Raw genomic sequence first — 20,144 nt, 5'->3', positions numbered from 1 at the left:
GGGCACGATACACGGAGTCCAAAGTACCATCAGGGTGTACACCCCACCCCTGGCATCGTTGCCCACCTCTCAATTTTAAATACACGTAGACATTGAGGGCTAGCAGGAGGGACCATGCGCTTACCTGCTGCTCTCTGGCAGGTAGCTCCATGCCCTCCTGGGTTTTAAATGCACCTTAGAACACACATGCATCAACATTACAATGAGCGGGTGGAGGGAGGTTTGGAGTCTTCTCTCACCCCCATTCTCTGCGACCTGCTGGAGCAGGGGGGCTAGGACTAGGAGGAGGAGTTGGCCGTCCGACTGCGGTCTGGAGTGTGGAGCCTTCCTGCTGCTGCGGAGTCGGGGCGGTCTGCCTCCCCCCACCGCAGGGAAAAGGGAAACACCACCTGGGTCTGGGTGCAGTTCCCCCCTCCAGGGGCGGGGGCACCTAGACCCGGTTTGTAGAGTACGCTTGGGGAGTGTGATCGTGTGTACAACGTCTCTTTATGTCTGTCTCCACGTTGGTTGAGTGTGGAGTAAGTGCATATGAGAGCATGAGGGTGGGAATGGATGTTTGTATCTGTGTGTGCCTGTATGTCTGTGTCTATATGTCAGGTTGGGTGTCAGGCGCCACCTCTCTGGGGACATCTCAGGCCCTCCAAGGTTTGGAGGCCTATCTCTCCCTACCACCACTTCCCCTGCCAGTGGCGGACCCCCTCAGACATCGGTGCGTTGGTGGTTCTTTGTGTCCGGGGATGGGCGTCCAGGTACACACCGGCTCACTCCTTGGCGGCCGCTTATCGGGGCCTGGAGCCTGGGGCTCGCTCGGGCCACTTCGGAGGTGGGGTGCCCCCGGCCTCTCGGCCTGGGGCTCGGTCACTCAGGCGCAGCTGGCTGCCGGCGGAGCTCACGGGCGCGTCACTGCAACTCCCCCTGGCTTCTGCTCCGCGGCTGCTGAGTGAGCCCTCATCTGGGACTCTCCTCAGCTCTTTCTGGGACAGTGGCGCAGCTGCCCCTCTGTTGGTCTTCCTTGGTCTCTTGTGTTCTGGGGGCCTCTGGATGTCTGGAGTTTTGATCTCCTCCATACCTGCTTCATGCCCTGGAGGACGGGGCTGTGGCCCCCCCACACCCTCTAGCAGATTATTACATGAAGGAACCTTTTAAAAAACAAAAAACAAGCGCGTCCATGCTCACAGGTGTACACACGGGTGATCACACCCACAAACTACACCCTTTTTGGCTCCTACCTCAAAGCACACTGTGTTCTGTTGATCTTACGTGCTGCACAATAATGTTTAACATTTAGTATTTACTGTCATATTCCCATATATCATTGTGATGTTGTTTATTCTATTACTCTTGTTCTCTTCTGCTTGCTTTCTTTTTTCTTTCTCAGCAGGTGAGCCAGGTGATTGATATATGCATTTTTTTTTTCTCTGCCCGTTCTGTTGGTTTTTGTCTTTTGCCCTTCTCCCCCGTCCCTCTTCTCAGCTGTTTCTCTTTCCCTCTTTCTTTCTCCCCTTCTTTCCCCCAGTCAAGTCTGTCCCGTATTCAGTAAGTGAAAATAAAATAAACAATAAAAGGTGAATCAAATGGACCATTACGGCAAGGCTGGGATGGTCAGTTTGGTAAAGTAAATCCGTTGGGCATCTTTCTTTGCCTTTAGACAACAATTCTGATGGCAAAAGAGCCAAACGGGACAGGCAAAAAAAAAAAAAAAAAAAAAAAAAAAGAAAAGATCTGACATAGCTGTGGATATAAATTCACACAGAAATGTTTTTTGGAAGGTTAGTTAAGTTGGGCTATTTATATATAATAATTGTTAACTTGTGACTAGCTAGAAAGCTATATTTAGGTTAACATAATGTAGAATCAGGGTCAGAATGTTCTCAGTAAAAGTACACGTTGAGGGTTACCAAATATGCAGAGTCAAATTACATCACAGGGAATGAAGAAGACACAAAAAAGAAACAAACTAATGAACAAATAAATAAATAAATAAAAATAATACAATACTTATATAAAATTACTTGCAAGCCCTTGGCTATAGTGTAAACTGTTCTAGTTAAAACCTGTATAAGTGAAAAAGAAGACTAGGCATATATAATTGTTATAATGGCAAGAGCATCAGGTATTTAAGTACTTTAGAAGCTTGGACTACAAAACTGGATCATTACATCATCACATCATTCACTTAATAAGTGAATATAGACAGAGTGTAATTAAGTTCTGCCCACTATGTAGGGGAAAACAAGTTATGGCTCTCTATCTACTTTATATAACATAAAGATATCTATCTGTCAACTCCACCTGTCAAAAAAAAACCCAAAAACAGTGAGGTGGGTTTGCACTTTTTCAAGCTGCCAATCTGAAACAAACAAAACAAAACAAAAACAAACAAAAACTGAAGACTGACAAGTGAGCAAATGGACAGACTATTCAGTTTGACTAAACCCCAGTCACAGAGACCTAAACATTAGCTAGCAACACTCCGAATCCACCAGCATTTAGGTGTATGTTCTGTGGTTGCTTGAGATTGCTTGTTGCTGCTAGGTAAACTTGATCAAAAGACTTATTTGGTACCTTTCGATTGCTTTGGTCGATAGTAGATTACTGCAAACAGCCACTGTTTATGCAGAAGATGCTGACTTGTCTGCAAACATTCATTAACTACTTACTAAGTGGTAGTGAAACTGAAGAGTGTGATACAAAACAGAACAATTTTGGCTATAGCGGTAAGACAGTGGTTCCCAAACTTTTTTGCTAGGACCCCCTTTGTTTTACAAGAAAACCACGGGGACACACTGTGGCAGGATCAGCCTGATATTATTTGTATCCCACCGCAACTTAATTGTATAAAGAGCTAACATCGCCAAAATTTCATTATAAGTAGTGTTTGTGGACTAAAAATCAAGAATATGGGATACTGTTTTTGATTTGGACAGCCCAGCGTCTGCTCCTGACACAGGGGAAACAAATTCTGTCGGGGATACCTACCTTGGGAAAAAAAAAAAAAAAAAAACAAAAAAAAAACTAACCCATGGGTCAAGCATACCGTAAAGATTTGGAACCAAGTGTTAAAAATGTTAAAAGGGAATTTGACCATGTCTCGAGCAGTTCCCATAAATGGAAATGTTGAGGTGGGCGGAGAAAGGATTGATTACAGTCAATCAGCTGTTTGAAAAGAATACTCTTAAACGTTTTGCCCAGCTAAGGGCGAAATATGTTTTATCCCCAGGGGACCATTATAGATACTTACAGTTAAGGGACTACATTACAAAGCATAAAGACTGGGACAATATTAGAAGAGAACCAATCGGGTTGGAAAACCATTTTATAAAACTGCTTGAAAAGTCGGGTACATTGAAAAATCAAGTGTCTTTGATCTACCAGAAACTGCTGGTTGACATGTCTGATAATACCTATCATATAAAACAACAATGGGAAATGGAGCTCAATATAATGTTGGATGATGTCACATGGGAGAGTGTCTGTTGTGGCTGCCATAGAGGGGTGGGGAGTCAAATGTGGAAGGAATTTGACTGGAAGGCTAAATTAAGATTTTTTTAGAACTCCACTGAAAACCTTTCTATCCAAAAGTAGCGTCAGTGATAAGTGTTGGAGAGGGTGTGGGTTTGTGAATGTAAATGTTTGTGTATGTAAACTGTGTTTACATACAACAGTACTGGATGGATGTCAAGAACATTATACAAAACATATTGTCAGTCAACCTCCCAATGGATCCTCTGATCTTTTTGTTGGATATCTTTCCTGATGGTTTCTTCTATGAGCAGCACTTTCTCCTGCATCACTGGCTCAAACCAGAAACACCCACAGTTGCCCAGTGGCTTCTGAAAACTAGACATGTCTATACGATGGAACCGATAACAGCTCAACTACAATATGTCTGTGAAGGTTCTCAGTCATCCAGGTCATCGTAGTCAAAGGAGCTTGCAAAGAAAAGCGTCTGGACTTCTTTAAGTTACTTGAAGACATTTCACCTCTCATCCGAGAAGCTTCTTCAGTTCTAAGGTCAAATGGTGGAGAGTCCCAGATATAAACCTAGTGGGAGTTTCCCCCCACAGAGGGACAAAAGGACCCCCTGATGATCCTCTAATCACCTGAGCCAAGGTGTGAAACTGGGTGTGGGTCCCAATCAGGCAGAGTTTCGGGTGTGTTCATTGTGAAACCTGGCCCCACCTTATCATGCGAATTCCTGAGGTCAGATGGCCCAGGATGTGAGTGGGCGTTAAGGCGTCTGGGAAGGGATCTCAGAACTGGATTATAGATGGCAGAGAGTTGGTGTCGTAAACCACCGCCTCTGTTCAAAGATGGTCGCTCACAGTGGACATAGATGCTTCTTTCACTCCTCTTTCAAACCATCTGTCCTCTCTGTCCAAAATGTGAACATTGGCATCCTCGAAAGAGTGTCCTTTATCCTTAAGATGCAGATGGACTGCTGAGTCTTGTCCTGTGGAGGTGGCTCTTCTGTGTTGTGCCATGCGCTTGTGAAGTGGCTGTTTGGTCTCTCCGATGTAGAGGTCTGGGCATTCCTCGCTGCACTGTACAGCATACACCACATTGTTAAGTTTGTGTTTTGGCGCTTTGTCTTTCGGGTGAACCAGTTTGTGTCTGAGCGTGTTGCTTGGTCTGAAATACACCGGGATGTCATGCTTGGAGAAAACTCTCCTGAGTTTTTCTGATACACCGGCTACATAGGGGATGACAATGTTGTTGCGTCTGTCCTTCTTATCCTCCCTCGCTGGTGTCTGATCTTCTTTTCTGTGCCTCTTTGCTGACTTTAAGAACGCCCATTTAGGATAGCCGCACGTTTTGAGTGCTTCCTTTACATGTGTGTGTTCCTGCTTTTTCCCTTCAGGCTTAGAGGGAACATGTTCTGCCCGGTGGTGTAGGGTCCTAATTACTCCAAGTTTGTGTTCCAGAGGGTGATGGGAGTCGAACAGGAGGTACTGGTCCATGTGTGTCTGGAGTGTCTGGACTTCTTTAAGTTGCTTGAAGCACAGCACAACACAGAAGAGCCACCTCCACAGGACAAGACTCAGCAGTCCATCTGCATCTAAAGGTCAAAGGTCACTCTTTCGAGGATGCCAATGTTCACATTTTGGACAGAGAGGACAGATGGTTTGAAAGAGGAGTGAAAAGAAGCATCTTTGTCCACTGTGAGCGACCATCTTTGAACAGAGGCGTTGGTTTACGACACCAACTCTCTGCCATCTATAATCCAGTTCTGAGATCCCTCCCAGACGCCTTAACGCCCACTCACATCCTGGGCCATCTGACCTCAGGAATTCGCATGATAAGGTGGGGCCAGGTTTCACAATGAGCTCACCCCAAACCCTGGCTGATTGGGACCCACACCCAGTTTCACACCTTGGCTCATGTGATTAGAGGATCATCAGGGGGTCCTTTTGTCCCTCTGTGGGGGGAAACTCCCACTAGGTTTATATCTGGGACTCTCCACCATTTGACCTTAGAACTGAAGAAGCTTCTCGGATGAGAGGTGAAACGTCTTCAAGCAACTTAAAGAAGTCCAGACGCTTTTCTTTGCAAGCTCCTTTGACAGCTCAACTACAACTAAAAGTGCCAACCTTTGAGAAAAAATGGAGACTAATTATAGAATATCTTGAAAGGACACTCAAGCCGGCAGCACGGTGGCACGGTGGTTAGCACTGTTGCCGCACAGCAAGAAGGTCCTGAGTTCAATTCCAACATCAGGCCGGGGTCTTTCTGTGTGGAGTTTGCATGTTCTCCCCGTGTTTGCGTGGGTTCCCTCCGGGTACTCCGGCTTCCTCCCACCGTCCAAAGACATGCACTTAGTGGGGATAGGTTAATTGGATAACCCAAATTGTCACTAGGTGTGAATGTGCGAATGAAAGTGAGTGCGAATGGTTGTCTGTCCCTGTATGTTGGCCCTGCGACAGACTGGCGACCTGTCCAGGGTGTACCCTGCCTCTCGCCCTATGACAGCTGGGATAGGCTCCAGCGCCCCCCGCAACCCTGAAAAAGGATAAGCGGAAGCGAATGGATGGATGGATGGACACTCAAGCCTTAACATTGTTACATCTGTGCTTAGGTATTGGTATGTATGTATGTATGCATGTATATGTGTATATATGTTTTTTTCTTTTAAATTAAGTTTTTGAATAAGCCTCACCATTATATGCTGCAGATTTGGTCTCAGGTCATGTTGTTGATGTGAATTGCCTTGTTATTTTTGGCAATAAAAGTTAAAAAAAAAAATCATCCCCAAAGCTCGAAAATTGAGTTTCCCCAGAGAAAGAATAAATCTCAGGTTGTTTCTTTTGTTCCTCTGCTTTCCCGATCTGGCCCTGCTTAAAGTCTCAGCAACGAACACTATTTATTGCTGAGTATTGCAAGAAATTAGTCATAGATTTATTGAGAGGAGTTGGTATCCAATTACAGGCTGAATATATGAAATGGAAAATATGAAGCTAATTTTATTAATATTCTCTTACAGAGTATTTATGCTGCTGCAGTGGTGGATTACACTCCTTACACATAAATGTCCTCCAGCAGTCACAAACATGCTTCATTAACCTTTGTCATATTCAACCTTTTTGGCCTCATATACACATACACACACACACACACACACACACACACACACACACACACACACACACACACACACACACACAGTCACACACACAGAGTGTGAGTGCTGATAAGAAAAGTTTTAGGGCAAAGTTCCTAAGCATTGTGACCAGACTGTTCAGTGCTCAGAAGGGCACTACATGTTAATCTGTGACTTTGAATTTGATTACTGTGGGTTCATTACTGCACCATTATTGAAGTTCTGTTTATATTACTGATTACAAATGTGACGCCACAGATCTGTTTGAAAGTAATACCCCGAGTTTGACTGTTGTTTTCTGCAGTAGGAGTATTAAACACGACAGCTGAATAGCACTTCAACACTCAGCAGTGAGCTGAGACATAAAAAAGAAAATCTAAAAATCTTCAGTCTTTTTCATGGATGGATATTCACTGTCCTTTGAAACTGCAATCATTTTGTTAAAACACCATTTCAGTGATGAAGAATACATTTTTAAGTGCCAAGCTGGGACAATTGTGGGGTTTCTGCTGACATTGAGACGCTTTTTTGTAAAGCCACAAAATTTAGCTAAGCTTTAAGCAAACTGTGCTTCTTTCCAGCCTGTTTGCTTCTGTCTTCTCAACTGTACTTAAACAACCTTTAGAATCACTTTCCAATGCATACATTTAAATGTGATGCCAACAGCATATATACAACTGCAAAAAAAAAACGAGGAAATGAAGGTAATCAGCTGGTGGAAATCAAATTTGGCAAGTGAAAGCCAAGGAAAGAAAATCCAAGATATGAAACTACCAAATCCGGACATGAACCGTGTCTCATGGCTGAAAAACCTAAGAACCTCTAAGCACTTAGAGATCCAGCAATGTGGCATATGGGACTCTATGAATTCAATTCAGTTTTATTTATACAGCGCCAAATCACAACAACAGTCGCCTCAAGGCGCTTCATATTGTAAGGTCGACCCTACAATAATACACACAGAGAAAACCCAACAACCATATGACCCCCTATGAGCAGCGCTTTGGCGACAGTGGGAAGGAAAAACTCCCTTTTAACAGGAAGAAACCTCCAGCAGAACCAGGCTCAGGGAGGGGCGGGGCCATCTGCTGCGACCGGTTGGGGAGAGAGGAGGAAGACAGGATATGAGCAGCAGTATTTGATGCACTGGGATCAGAATGTGTTGAACTGTCATGCCGTCATGGATGGATGGTTGGGTTTGTTAACAGGAGAAAAAAAACCCAAAAAAACACCTAGATATAGTTGAATTTAATTGAATATTTGAAATGGAATATTTAGACCTCACTGATTACAATTATCATTTTTGACACAGACATTAAGTAAAAAGACAAGATATACTTAATCTATCCCAAAGTTGAGAAAGATTCAGATTCAGTCTTCTTTCCATCTGAGGACTGCAAGTAAAATCTTCACCCTCCTCCATACTCAGCACTAATCTTTTGTCCGTGCACCAGATAAATTTAGATTTCTTAAAAATTTTGTACAAAAATTTTGTACAAAACAGCAGCTTCTTGCAGCTAAAGGCAAAGTTAGGTTTAAGCAAACAGTACCCGAGTCCCTCTAAAAACCAAGCCCCTCAGCAAAAAGAGGCTAAAAGCCACATTAGGTGCATTTACAGGTTTGTCTCTGAATCATGTCAGCCATTGCTTTTATTAAAAATATTCATTAGTGGAGCTTACTCATTATAATGAGTGAGAATGAGAAAAGGCCACAGCCTACACCTGAAATGCGTTCGAAAAGGATGCAACATTTTCTCATCTGACAAGTTTCTTTGCTCTTTGTCTAAAATGTAACATTTATTAGCTGCATTGTCTCTGCCATTTCTTCTTTGTATAAGAGTGTGGAATCCAGTATCTGTATTCAGTCCGTTCATGCATGTGTTAGCTTTCTGCGCTGGGAGGAGCCCACACAAAATGAATTCATGAGAGCTCGTGTGAACCTCTACATGCAGAAGTTTTATGTCGAGCCTCTTTTGCATGCTGGGATGCTGCACGTGGAGCGAGTGAGGCGAGAGACTGAATGCAAACAAGGCAAAACCAAGCTATTTTCACACCCTCACTTTGTGGAGCTAAACAACATTACGCTACAAGAATCTTTTTTTTTCATGTTGTGGTGTCTGTCTGACAGCATCATCCATTATTTGTCCGTGTCTGAAAAGGTTAATGAAGTGGTCTTTTTTTTAATACAAGAGAGCAAAGCGGGGGGAACCCCCCCCAAAAACAGAGCCATGCATCATAGCTGTAGTAATTACCATATTGTATTTACACATTGTAACAGGCTGTATTGATCTCCATATTTTGATGTATACTAGTGGATTACACATTTCTGCAAGCATGCCAACAGTGTTTAATGTTCCTGTAATCCTCCACTCACCACAAACACAACAGCAATTATAAAGTTGTCTGTTATTGGACCTGCGTCGCTGTTCCAGGGAATGAGAAAACCCTTAATTGGGGTTTGTAGTTCAGACAGCATTTGAGTGCGTTTGATTGGATTGGTTAGCATGTGGCTCACGTATGTAACATTATATCTGCCTTCTGTGATTGATGAACTGGTGTTAGTGGGCCTGCCTACCACGGCTGCTGTTGCCCGAGCAAGTGCTGACAAATGACTCACCGGCATGAGTGAACAGAAACACTCGACCGCACGCTGCCACACCGAGACGGATATTGACTGTGAGAGCAGTGTGTCTTCTCATTCTCTCGGCTGTCTGGTGACATAATGGCCACACGGAGATTGTCATGCTAAAGGCCATCTTTAAACCTAATGTAAGACACGGGGACTTTTCTTTATACAACTTTACACGACTGCTTTTATCGACACGTTGGCATCAGAAACGTTGCGAGAGCTTTGGCACTTTTAACAGCCTGTAATTGAGAAAAAACAGAGCTAGGCTTTCACAGTTATGAAACTCGACAAATAAGATTGGGCTGACAAAAGGAGTCAAACTCTGCCTTATATACTACCTTATATATTCTTAGTCACCAAAAAGACTCAGACCATAGAGAGGATGGATAAAAGCTTATAAACACAAGGCAACCATTAGGATAGGACAGTAGAAATATATGACACTGTTAACGATAGAACTTAAACTCCAAAACATTCAGTAATAATGCTCTAATATTGAAGGTAAAATGATCATCATGCACATAAGTGAACTTTCAGTTTTCCCATTGGACTGTTTTAGGTTCTTAGTTTGGAAACCTGTCATTAATAACACTGACCAACAGAAACAGCACTGAGAAAAATAGCAACGCGACAAACATTCTAGTCTTACAGTACCTATACTTATATATCTATAGGTACCTGAAAAAGTGTCTGTGAACTGTGATCACATTAAACACACTTATCTTTTTCTTCTTCGAGAACTTTCAGCAGCTCAGCATTTTCTGTCTTATCCTGCAAACTTTTTTCATATACTTCCCAGATATTGCTGTATTTGTATTCTGCCAGGAACACTGTGCTTTACTGTCTCCTAATGTTCGATCCCAAAACTTTTAGATTAATATTTTCAGCTAATAAAACTATATTCGTCACTTTTTCAGCCAGTACAGCCTGTATGTAGTGTAAAATTTACCAGGGCTCTTGGAGCTCCTCTGCAAGCCTATTGCCTGTGGTACACAGTAACACATTTGTAACAAATCCCTTTCCCTCCAGCCTTGACAGGACAGTAGGAGAACAGTGGGGATGTTTTTCTCATGTCCTGTGGAAATTAAACCCTTTCCAGAAATGGATGCTGAAGCAGTGCTTCCTCTAAAACATTTACAGCACATTTTGCCCCTTAAGTCGGTGTTTGCGTTCTTTAACATCTTAAAATCCGTGAAGCTGTCGGCCAACTGGTTAGGGATAGGTTTAGGTTCACATCTACCCCTTTATATGGAATTGTCACCTAATTGACATCCAAATGTAAATTTGCAAGTCCAGAATGTGATATTCATACCATGCTTGGTAAATGGTAAATGGCCTGCATTTGTATAGCGCTTTACTAGTCCCTAAGGACCCCAAAGCGCTTTACACTACATTCAGTCATTCACCCATTCACACACACATTCACACACTGGCAATGGCAAGCTACATTGTAGCCACAGCTGCCCTGGGGCGCACTGACAGAGGCGAGGCTGCCGGACACTGGCGCCACCGGGCCCTCTGACCACCACCAGTAGGCAAACATGGGGTTAGTATCTTGCCCAAGGATATTTGGCATGCAGCCAGGAGGCAGCCTGGGATCGAACCACCGACCTTCTGATTAGTGGCTGACCATGCTTAGTGGAACTGTAATAATGAGTTCCCCCACCCTGACTATCATAGCTGAGCGTTGTAGATATTGTGAGAAGACAAATTCAGGAGTAGCTCAGAGTGAAGTCACTTTTTTGAGCATGTCCAACTGGGAGGAGACGTAGATCTCACTGAGGGCAGGGAGCTATGGGCGTCTCAGCATAGACTGCTAACCCAACACATCACCTGACCAGGATAAGTGATGGATGGACTGATGGGTGGATTGATTATCGTGGTCAGAACTGTCCTGACGTTTAAACCAGAGTTCTGATGGTTGTTTTTTGCTTGTGTTTTACTCACAAACACCTTCTAGTGTCTGACCTCAGCAAACTGCTACTTTACTGCTACTCCTGATGCTGACAGTACTTATGGCGGTTGAGGTCCACCGATTCAATTATATTTGCATCTGATAATAAGCAGGAATTTTGGACGGTGTTTTTTTGTCCTTTTTCTGGGGGCTGTGCCAGAATTCGGCAAAAGAAAAGTTGGACCTCTAAGAAGAGAAAGAAGCTCATGGGAAATCAAAGCTCTTAAGGCCTGACTGAGCATAGGCAGTGAGCATGAAGACAGAGACAAACAGCGGGTGCACGCTGCTGCTGTTACACACACCCATTTGCTGCAAGATGTATCATACTGATTATATCATCAAACCTAACAGATACAAATTATTTTTCGCGATATGGTATCATCAGTGGAAAACTGACTGTGGATGACAAGTTTTTATATGCTAATCTGCAGCCTCACTGGTAATAATATGCTTTATATCTCAGATATGGTAATCAGTTCTGATTGACTTGTCTCTGTGTATTTGTCTTTTACAAGTGGGTGAATTGGAAGAAAAGCGACAAATAATTCAGCACAATCAAAGAAGAAAACTCACACGCTTGCATTTTGATGCACAAATGTTTCACTGTAGGCTATCCTCCGCTGGCCTGTCTTTCTGCTCTGTTTGGGCTAACTGTTACTGCTGCTGTTTTGTGAGCTGTTTTCTCAGCCTGCTTGCAGTGTCCCTAATCTTTCATCTTTGTGACATTTTCAGATCATGCTGCTAACCGATCCGGAGATAGAGAGCAGCCTTCTGATCAGCTCTGATGAAGGAGCCACCTACCAGAAGTACCGGCTGAATTTCTACATCCTCAGCCTTCTCTTCCACCCTGAGCAGGAGGACTGGATTCTCGCCTACAGCCATGACCAGAAGGTGAGAGAACGGCTGAGGCGAGTTCAGTGGCCAGTTGTTCAAAAGGAATCAAAAGAGCGTTAAGTAAGATAAGCAACAATGAGGGCAGGATTACAGTGGCCAGGAGCAAGAGGGATAAACCTGTTACACAAGAGTTTAGCTCAAGCACGGGTCAGAGTTCACGAGTTTCACTTGAGAGGGAAGCGGATAAGTGAGGATAGTAATATTAAAACTGGCGTGGAAGCCCGTTTCACCAGGAGAACAGGAGAAAGATGGGAATTATGATGCTTTTAGTCAGACGTGTATGCTGAAGTTCACTTTGAAAAAGTCTGGCTCATCTTCTGACTTTACCTCTGCAGGCAAAGGCCAGTGTCACAAAGACATCAAGATAGCAAATAACATGATATCAGCTTCGAGCCTTCTTGTTTTATGTGACCAGTCATTGTTTGCAAATGTGGAGAAATTCAAAATGGCATATAATATAGTCCTCTGTTTTTAACAGGGACAGTACTTTAGCCTTGAGAAATGCCAAGTTATTCTGAAAAAGACTGACAGCACTCACTAGACAAGCAACACTAAGACAACAAACAAGCCCTCTATGGAAGGCCCAGTCCTTAAATTAATTTCCTTTTGCTATATTCAACCCAGAGAATCCTTTTTTCTTCCTCTTGGTGGAAGTGGGCTTCCATACACTGCAGCTGTGTGCTGTTTAAAGAACCATGTTCACGGATAAGTGATTCGGAAGTTAAAATGCACCAACCCAATAATCCAGAACCCACACAGCTCAGCTCACGCGGGCCTGCAGCTACGTAACGAGCGGTTTTAGGTTGAGAAATTCCTTTAAATCTCTTAAGCATCTTAGCTGTTAACAAGTCACCTGGTTTGAATGCACTGCATTTCAAAATGATGCCACCACATATGAAGCCAGACTTTATAATACACCTCCAGCATGGCTAAAACGAGGCTTCTCATGAGGAGAATGAGCCACTTTAAAACTTCAGTGGGCGCAGTCTCACTGTTAGTGATATTAATTCATAGAAAATGTATTTTGAAAAACTCATAAACATGTTGCATTTATAAAACAAGGTGGAGTCTGTTGATTTGCCATTTCTGTTTTTATAAACAAACAAACACCTGTTCATCCTCAACCCGTTTATTTATTCAGCACATTTGCTGAACCTAAATAATTCACAGGTGGTATTAGCTCTATATATGGAGGATTTCTTTAGTTGTTTATCTCTTTGTAGGTTGTTTAGCTTATTGGGTTCTTTTAAGCCACAGACAACATACTGAGAGTCTCACGGCGTTTGAATTTTGAGATAAGTAAACTGAACTTGGTTTAAAACGTACAGATATGAAGTTCAAACCAACTGGTGACCCAGATGTTCAAAGAGTCTTTTTTCTTTTTACATTTTCTCAGTATGTATGATTTGTTCTTCAGTCAAGCTCTGAAAGTGCACCTGAAACCATTTTTGTATTGGTAATAAAATAAAAGAAATAAATCATTTCCAGGGAATTTGTGCGTGTGGTAGAAGCTGAACTCGTGACCTCTGACCTCTATCATGCTTATGACTGTTTCTGTTCTTTTGAAATGAAACAGCTTTGACTTAATCTGAGCTGTATTAAAGCACACGGTAGCTTTGTTCAGACTCTGAACTTACTAACGATCCGTCGGGGGGAGCCAAGGTTTTTGTGTTTTATTGACCCAATTTGACGAGCGGAGTGAACTCTCTGCTGTGAATTCATTCAGCTCCTCATTTCCGTCTAAAGTTCTCGAGTTTCTAAAGAACTGTCAAAAAAAGAGAAAGCTACACTGAAATAACTATGAACTAAGCCTCAGTATTGACACTGACTTTTTTTCTCAGTCATCATTTTATTAGCACACAAACTGAAAATTAGAGATTGGAGAAAACACTGACTCATCTAATGTAGGAAGCAGTGTGGGGAGAAAGTAGCTGTATGTCTGAGGCAGAAACAAAAAGAGGTGGAATTTATAGACATTTTAAAATGACCGTCTGCATTAATAAAAATGCTTTTCTTGCAGCTCAGCCCATTTGGGTCTAATATTTCAGCTGCGATGAATAATGAAGGGATCCTCCTTTGTTGTGGACGCGTGGATATGTGGATGTACAGAGTGTGGGTGAACTTGCCTGTCTCTTTTACAATGAAAGTAAATCACGCTCTTACTGATGCTTCCAATGCTTCCAATGCACGCACACACACACACACACACACACACACACACACACACACACACACACACACACACACACACACACACACACACACACACACACACACACAGTTAGCTTATCAGTTGTAGGGACAGATTTACTAAATAGGGTGTGAGTGCAAATCCCATGTGCTGCTGATAGGTGTGGGTAGGTTTATGGATGATTGACCAAGCCACCTTTTCTGTTTTTCTAAACAGGTCAGTTCATTTCAACATGACACACCTCGTCTGCCAAGAGCTGTGCAATTTAGCACAAGGTTGCAAACTAAGAGATATTCAGCTGCAGATCAACAGGACAGGCACCGCTTGTTAATTGGAATCAGGAAAGCATATAACTATAGACATATAGGCCATACACATGTAGAGTTATTATGAAGGAAACGGTTGTCAGGTTCAAATGTAGTACTGCAAGCCATACGACAGTTTTCTATTGTCACGTTCTGTGGCACTGTTGTACTAAGAAAGCTTACAGTACTTAAAGGGATAAAACCAACTGGAAATGTATATGTCACATAGTGTCAGCGTGCACACAGCTGAATTTGTCCACCACAAAAAAACACAGTCATGTGTGCTCTCCGTGGTCCTGAAATGATAAAAAGGATCTACTGGATTCATGCCGTAATGGGTCGGGGCTGTTTAGCAGCAAAGGAGGAACCGACACAGTCTATCTCTGCATGTGGTATTGCTGCCGCACAACAGCAAAGAGCACACTCTGTGGATCTGTGATTCTTTGTTATTAAACATCATCATTTTTCAGCATTTTTGGTTTTGGTTTTAATTTTCAGATTTTAGTCCCATTTTATGAGGCTTGGGTTCAAGAAGAGCCCGTGTTTGTGGTTAAAACCTGTCCTTTCATAAAGGTAATTATGTGTCGAAAGCAAAGCCGGGGCGCGGTCACTGATGGTGGTGGAGCGACACATGATGTCACAGGAACAGCACCAACGCAGCGCTGTCAGGTGATGTCCTACCTTGCATCACCCAGCAGATGATGTAGTAAACAGTATATTAAAACTTCATGCTCTGCTTCTGTACCATTTCTTTGCTCGCTGTATGTCAGGTGTCAGGACTTGCTCAACCCCCCCCTTTCTTGCACTTACACTCGCTGCCTCCCCCACCCAGCTGTGCTCCCACCCACATGCATTATCTCCACCCTAAAGTGCTTCTCTTTCAATCTGCTCACCTCCTTTTTAGCAGTGCTGTTGAATTTCTTGACTAAGAGACCTTTTGGAGGTTGTAAAGACTGCGTTAACCCCCTGCACCCAACTTAACAGTTGCTGTCACTTGCTTGGCTACATACTAACTTGCTGTAGGAGGGTAATTAGTCAGAGTGATTTCCTGCCCCCTCCCACTTCCTTTCTCTGGCATCTGCTTAGCACATCGTTGCATAGATGTCATGGAAATCTTATCAGCCGTGCTGTTTGCCATTTGTCTCGTCGCTGTTCGACACGCGAATGTGCACGAACCAGATGCGATAGTGAATATATAGTTTGCTTATACTTAGGATGAGGCAGGTAAGCTTCGTGTCTCAGAAGCCCCACTGCTTTCTACAGTCACCATCATGCTGAGTGTTTAGCTGTTTTTTTTTTTTATTTAAAGATATTGAGCAATATAGTCATATAATTAAGGCTTTTAAAGTGAAATGCTATTAGAGAGTAATTAGTAAAACTTTTTTTAAAAAACAGAATACAATCATTGATTTGACATCAGTAATAATCTATCAAGACACGGTCTCAGGGATGTTTTTTGAATGCAGGCCTCCATGCTACCCTTCAGCACAGAGTAAATATATGCAATTAGAAAATAAATGAATATAAACAAACAGAGTCACATTTCTGTTATCCACTAATAAATGATTGTTTACACATTCTGCATGGCTGGCCATGCTTAAAATGGAAAAAGGTCCAGCCTGAAACACTGAAATAAGTTTCATGGCTCATTAAATTCCAGCTGTAAGCTACAGAGTAAACGGATTTGTCAGAGAATGCAGTTGTTTGGGGACAAAAAGACTGTCAAGGTTGTTGATATACTGAGCAAGCAGCACGCAGATGCCTGCATAATCATCAAACAAACAAAAAATGGATTGATGTGATTTTTTACATTTGATTTCAAATAGCACATAAAGAGTCAGAGTAGGATTAAAATGATTAAAAAAAATCATAGTTTTCATGGTACAGTAAGAAGCACAGGTCTGCAGATATTTGACTGTGACGTTTCTGCTTCCACTTCATAAAATATTAAATAGATTTTAAAAGCCTTTATGAAATATTTAATGAAATAATATTTTGTGCCTATTTTAAAAAGGAATTCAACTCATTATCATATTACAAACTGTTATATTTAAACATTTTATTTGATGTTTTTGAACTTTCAATTTAGTATTTTTTGTGATAACAAACAAACACAATGTTAACATTCTCTGATAAAGGACCACAGAAGAGAGAAAAACAGACCAAGATCAATAAAATAAAATATCATGAGGGGAGTTTATAACCTTATAGTGCAACATTCAGGATTCTTGTTCATTCACCAGGTTTCTGGTCACACAGTTTCATCTCTGGTGGACGCTCACTGTCATTCACTCCGTTGTGTGAACTCTTTTCAGTCTCTGTTTCCGTTGTGTTATGAATGGTGGGCTTGGTTGTTTCCATTTCACAGTTATCATTTTCTTAGCTATCAATAGGAGTATCTGTAGATTCTTTTTTTTTGTCTGGGCTATATGCCTCTCTAGGTATAACTCCTAAAAGAAATAAGGTTGAATTTAATGGAGGATTAACTTGTAGGATTTTCTGTTTCTTCTTTGATTCTTTTCCAGAATCCTCGAATTATTGGACAATCCCCACAAATATGTGAATAATCTGCTGTTTCCCCACATTTTCTCCAAGGGCATAGTTCTTTATTAGGTATATAAGATACCTTGTGACAGCTTTTGCTTCCCATATATTATCAGTGATTATAGCATTTAATTCTAATTACCAGTTCTCCTTAATATAAACCGTATTTTGGCACGACTCATTTATTTTGTAAATATGAGAAACATGTTTCTTAGTTGGGAGATGTTTTTCCATAATATTAATATTTAAGCATTTTATATCCAGTTATCCTACATAATACATTACATTATACATAATTCTAAAGAATATAGATTTAAAAGACTGTATTACAAAAAAAGCATGTCTAATATAAATTTCGCCCTAAACGTGAGCACCTCCTTGATGAGTTATGCAGTCCCACCGTTTTCCATCACTTCCCTCGTCTCAAACTCGTCATCCAGACAACATTACTGTCATGAAAAAGCTTATAAAAACATCATTGTGAAATATGAAACTGAATATGAAAAAAAACAAGAAACAAATTAAAAACAGTCAAATTAACAATTAGAACTTTAATAACTTCCTTTTGCAAATAGATTCTTGATTAACACAGCGGTATGGTACAATAAAATCCCATTATTGATGTTTGTGGTAGCATGTGTGTGTGCGCCTGTCATCTTTCTGTCTGTAAACTAGTGATGTGTCGGTTGCGAACGAAACGGCTCTTAGGGCCGGGTCTTTGAGGTGAACTCCTTATTTGGAGCCATAGGGGTTTTTTTCTCTCACCCTCTCTCTCGCACTTTTTTCCCGCTTCACTCCGCACGCGAGCCTTGTGCTTTGCGCTGGGCAGAGGGGGAGGGGCGGAAGTTACAGTCAGTAGCACAGGAACAGAGCGGGAGGGAGAGAGAGAGAGAGAGAGCCAGGGACAACAACGCCACATTAGAAAGGTATAGTAATCATCCACAACTATTTTCAGGTGCAGATGATAAAGGATTCAGAAAGCTTATTCATGCAGGTCCATATGACAGAGAATATGCATCTTCTTTTTGTTTTCATATTATAATTTATATTTAATTGTGTTGTGGTTTGCAGTGTTTTGTGTTGTTTCACTTTAAATTTGTTTAAAAGGAAAAAGCTGAAAATTTAAATAGTTAAAAGTTGAAATGTAAATAGTTGGTTTTTGTATTATATGATTTATTTATTACATTTTATGTGGAGTGAATAAATAAAAGTATATTTACGGTGGCCCCGAGAGACAAAGCACATACAAACCCCGAAGCACGTACAAAACACAACAGAAGTGCTCCAGGATGCTAGGTGCAGTGTTGAGCTTTAGTGGCTACATAAGTGTGATGTGTGGTAGCAACAGGTAAATGAACTTTTTTTTTAAATTATTTGAATATATATGAGTGCTGGTGTATAAATATACAAACAATACACATGTGCTTTCAATTAATTTAAGTGATCTTAGGTAGCTCTGTTTTGGAGTTTGTACGTGTTTTGTCTCTAGGAGCCACCACATATATTTATATATAAACATAAAGGTTTTGAACGTATTCTGCTGGTAAAGACCGCCCACATGGCGAGTGGGGATTTGTAAAGAAAAATACAAACACACACTGTTGTGCACTGTTATTATTACTGCTGTTATTCCTGAAGAACAGATCATTAACTTTATGAACAAAATCTAGAATATCAGTGTGCCGAGATCACAAATTCAGTGTAATACGTTGTATCTTGAAGACAGACAATTAGTCAGTTAGTCTTTCAGTAATTCCATAATTGCTTGAAGAACACAACTTGAATAAGCTGAAGTCTCTCAGTTCTCAGTGGATGTGAGTCTGGAATGAACGGAGACACTCGGGGGCTCCTTTGTGGACATCTGGATGCATTACACACAGATTTTCACATGTATTCTCTGCTTACTGTGTAAACGATAAAATCTCAGCTTCCAGCGATTTACCCACCAGTGAATAACGTCTGTATGGAGACCACCCACTACGCTTTGGCTCCTCATATCTCATATGTCGCTGCAATTTGCAGGCTTGTTACAGCGAGGCACATTTCTGTAGCGTATGAAAAGCTGCACCCTACACATTTCATTCTTATCGTGTTTTTCATTGTGTTAATGGCTTCATGGCAAAATATTCTCTGTAAGAGTTCTCTAGTAACGCACAGCCGTGTGGGAAGACAGACAGTGATTACACTGCTAGATGTTTTTAAGCCATGTTATTCATTTGCAGTGTTTGAATATTATGTAAATTTTAATCTAATTTAATACCTTCGACTCGAGCCAAATATGTGTGTGAGATATTGTGAGAAAGCTCGTCTCCCACTCCTCGTTACGCTGCTGCTGTTAAATTGACGAATAAATCAAGGTGTGAAAACAAACCCACAGTAAAGAGTAAACACAGCTCGTGATCTGAAAAAGGCCAGTGTTATATAAAACGGTCAATTTCAGCAAGTGTTAAGATGCATGTGACGAAATACTCATGTCTGGTTGTCTTTCTGCAGCTCTACAGCTCGGTGGAGTTTGGACGGAGGTGGCAGCTGGTGCACGAGCGAGTGGCTCCCAATCGTTTCTACTGGTACGTACGGTGCGCTCGATAGTGTAGGATAGTTCCTAAATCAGCCATGATGCAGAACGGTTTTTGTTCTTTACAAATTACAGCATTGGCTTGCACAACGCATCCAACCGAGCCCGAATATTTCTTTATTTATAGTGTTTGTAAATTTTTAAAAATATATTATTTTTTTCAAACCAGCCAGCTGATAACATTTTTCATATTCTAGGAGAAAAACATGCAGCTCATCCATATTTAGCAATTGTTTAATGTCTGTGAAATTGTGACAATCCTTCTCTCCCCCACCAACCATATAATTGCTGTCCAACTGTGCTCAAGCATGTTGTCTGCCCTCTGTGTTACGGTGACACACCATCATCTGAAAAGGAACGTTTTTTGCAGTCCTATTGCACTACATGACTCCTGTAGAATCAGCTGTAGCTGGAATAACTTGTAGTGTTCATTTTCTGTGTGACTTTCTAAGTCT

At 41.7% G+C, this 20,144-nt stretch overlaps 1 protein-coding gene across 7 annotated transcripts in view; it reads left to right on the top strand.

The window, feature by feature from the left end:
• The window catches only part of sorcs1 (sortilin-related VPS10 domain containing receptor 1), a 203,731-nt gene that overhangs the window by 121,288 nt on the left and 62,299 nt on the right, over nucleotides 1-20,144 (top strand). For all 7 annotated transcript variants that reach the window (XR_013909575.1, XR_013909576.1, XR_013909577.1 and 4 more), the window contains exons 4-5: nucleotides 11,913-12,071; nucleotides 19,608-19,681. Coding sequence is in view for 3 of the 7 variants with exons in the window: in XM_026169679.2 (XP_026025464.2) it covers nucleotides 11,913-12,071; nucleotides 19,608-19,681 (233 nt within the window). In the remaining 4 variants the exon portion in view is untranslated. The remainder of the gene's footprint in view (nucleotides 1-11,912; nucleotides 12,072-19,607; nucleotides 19,682-20,144) is intronic.

The sequence above is a fragment of the Astatotilapia calliptera genome, chromosome 6 (assembly GCF_964374335.1).
Source record: "Astatotilapia calliptera chromosome 6, fAstCal68.1, whole genome shotgun sequence".
Taxonomy (NCBI): Eukaryota; Metazoa; Chordata; class Actinopteri; order Cichliformes; family Cichlidae; genus Astatotilapia; species Astatotilapia calliptera.
Note: the sequence above shows the minus strand (reverse complement) of the source record. Positions and strands in the feature narration are given on the sequence as shown.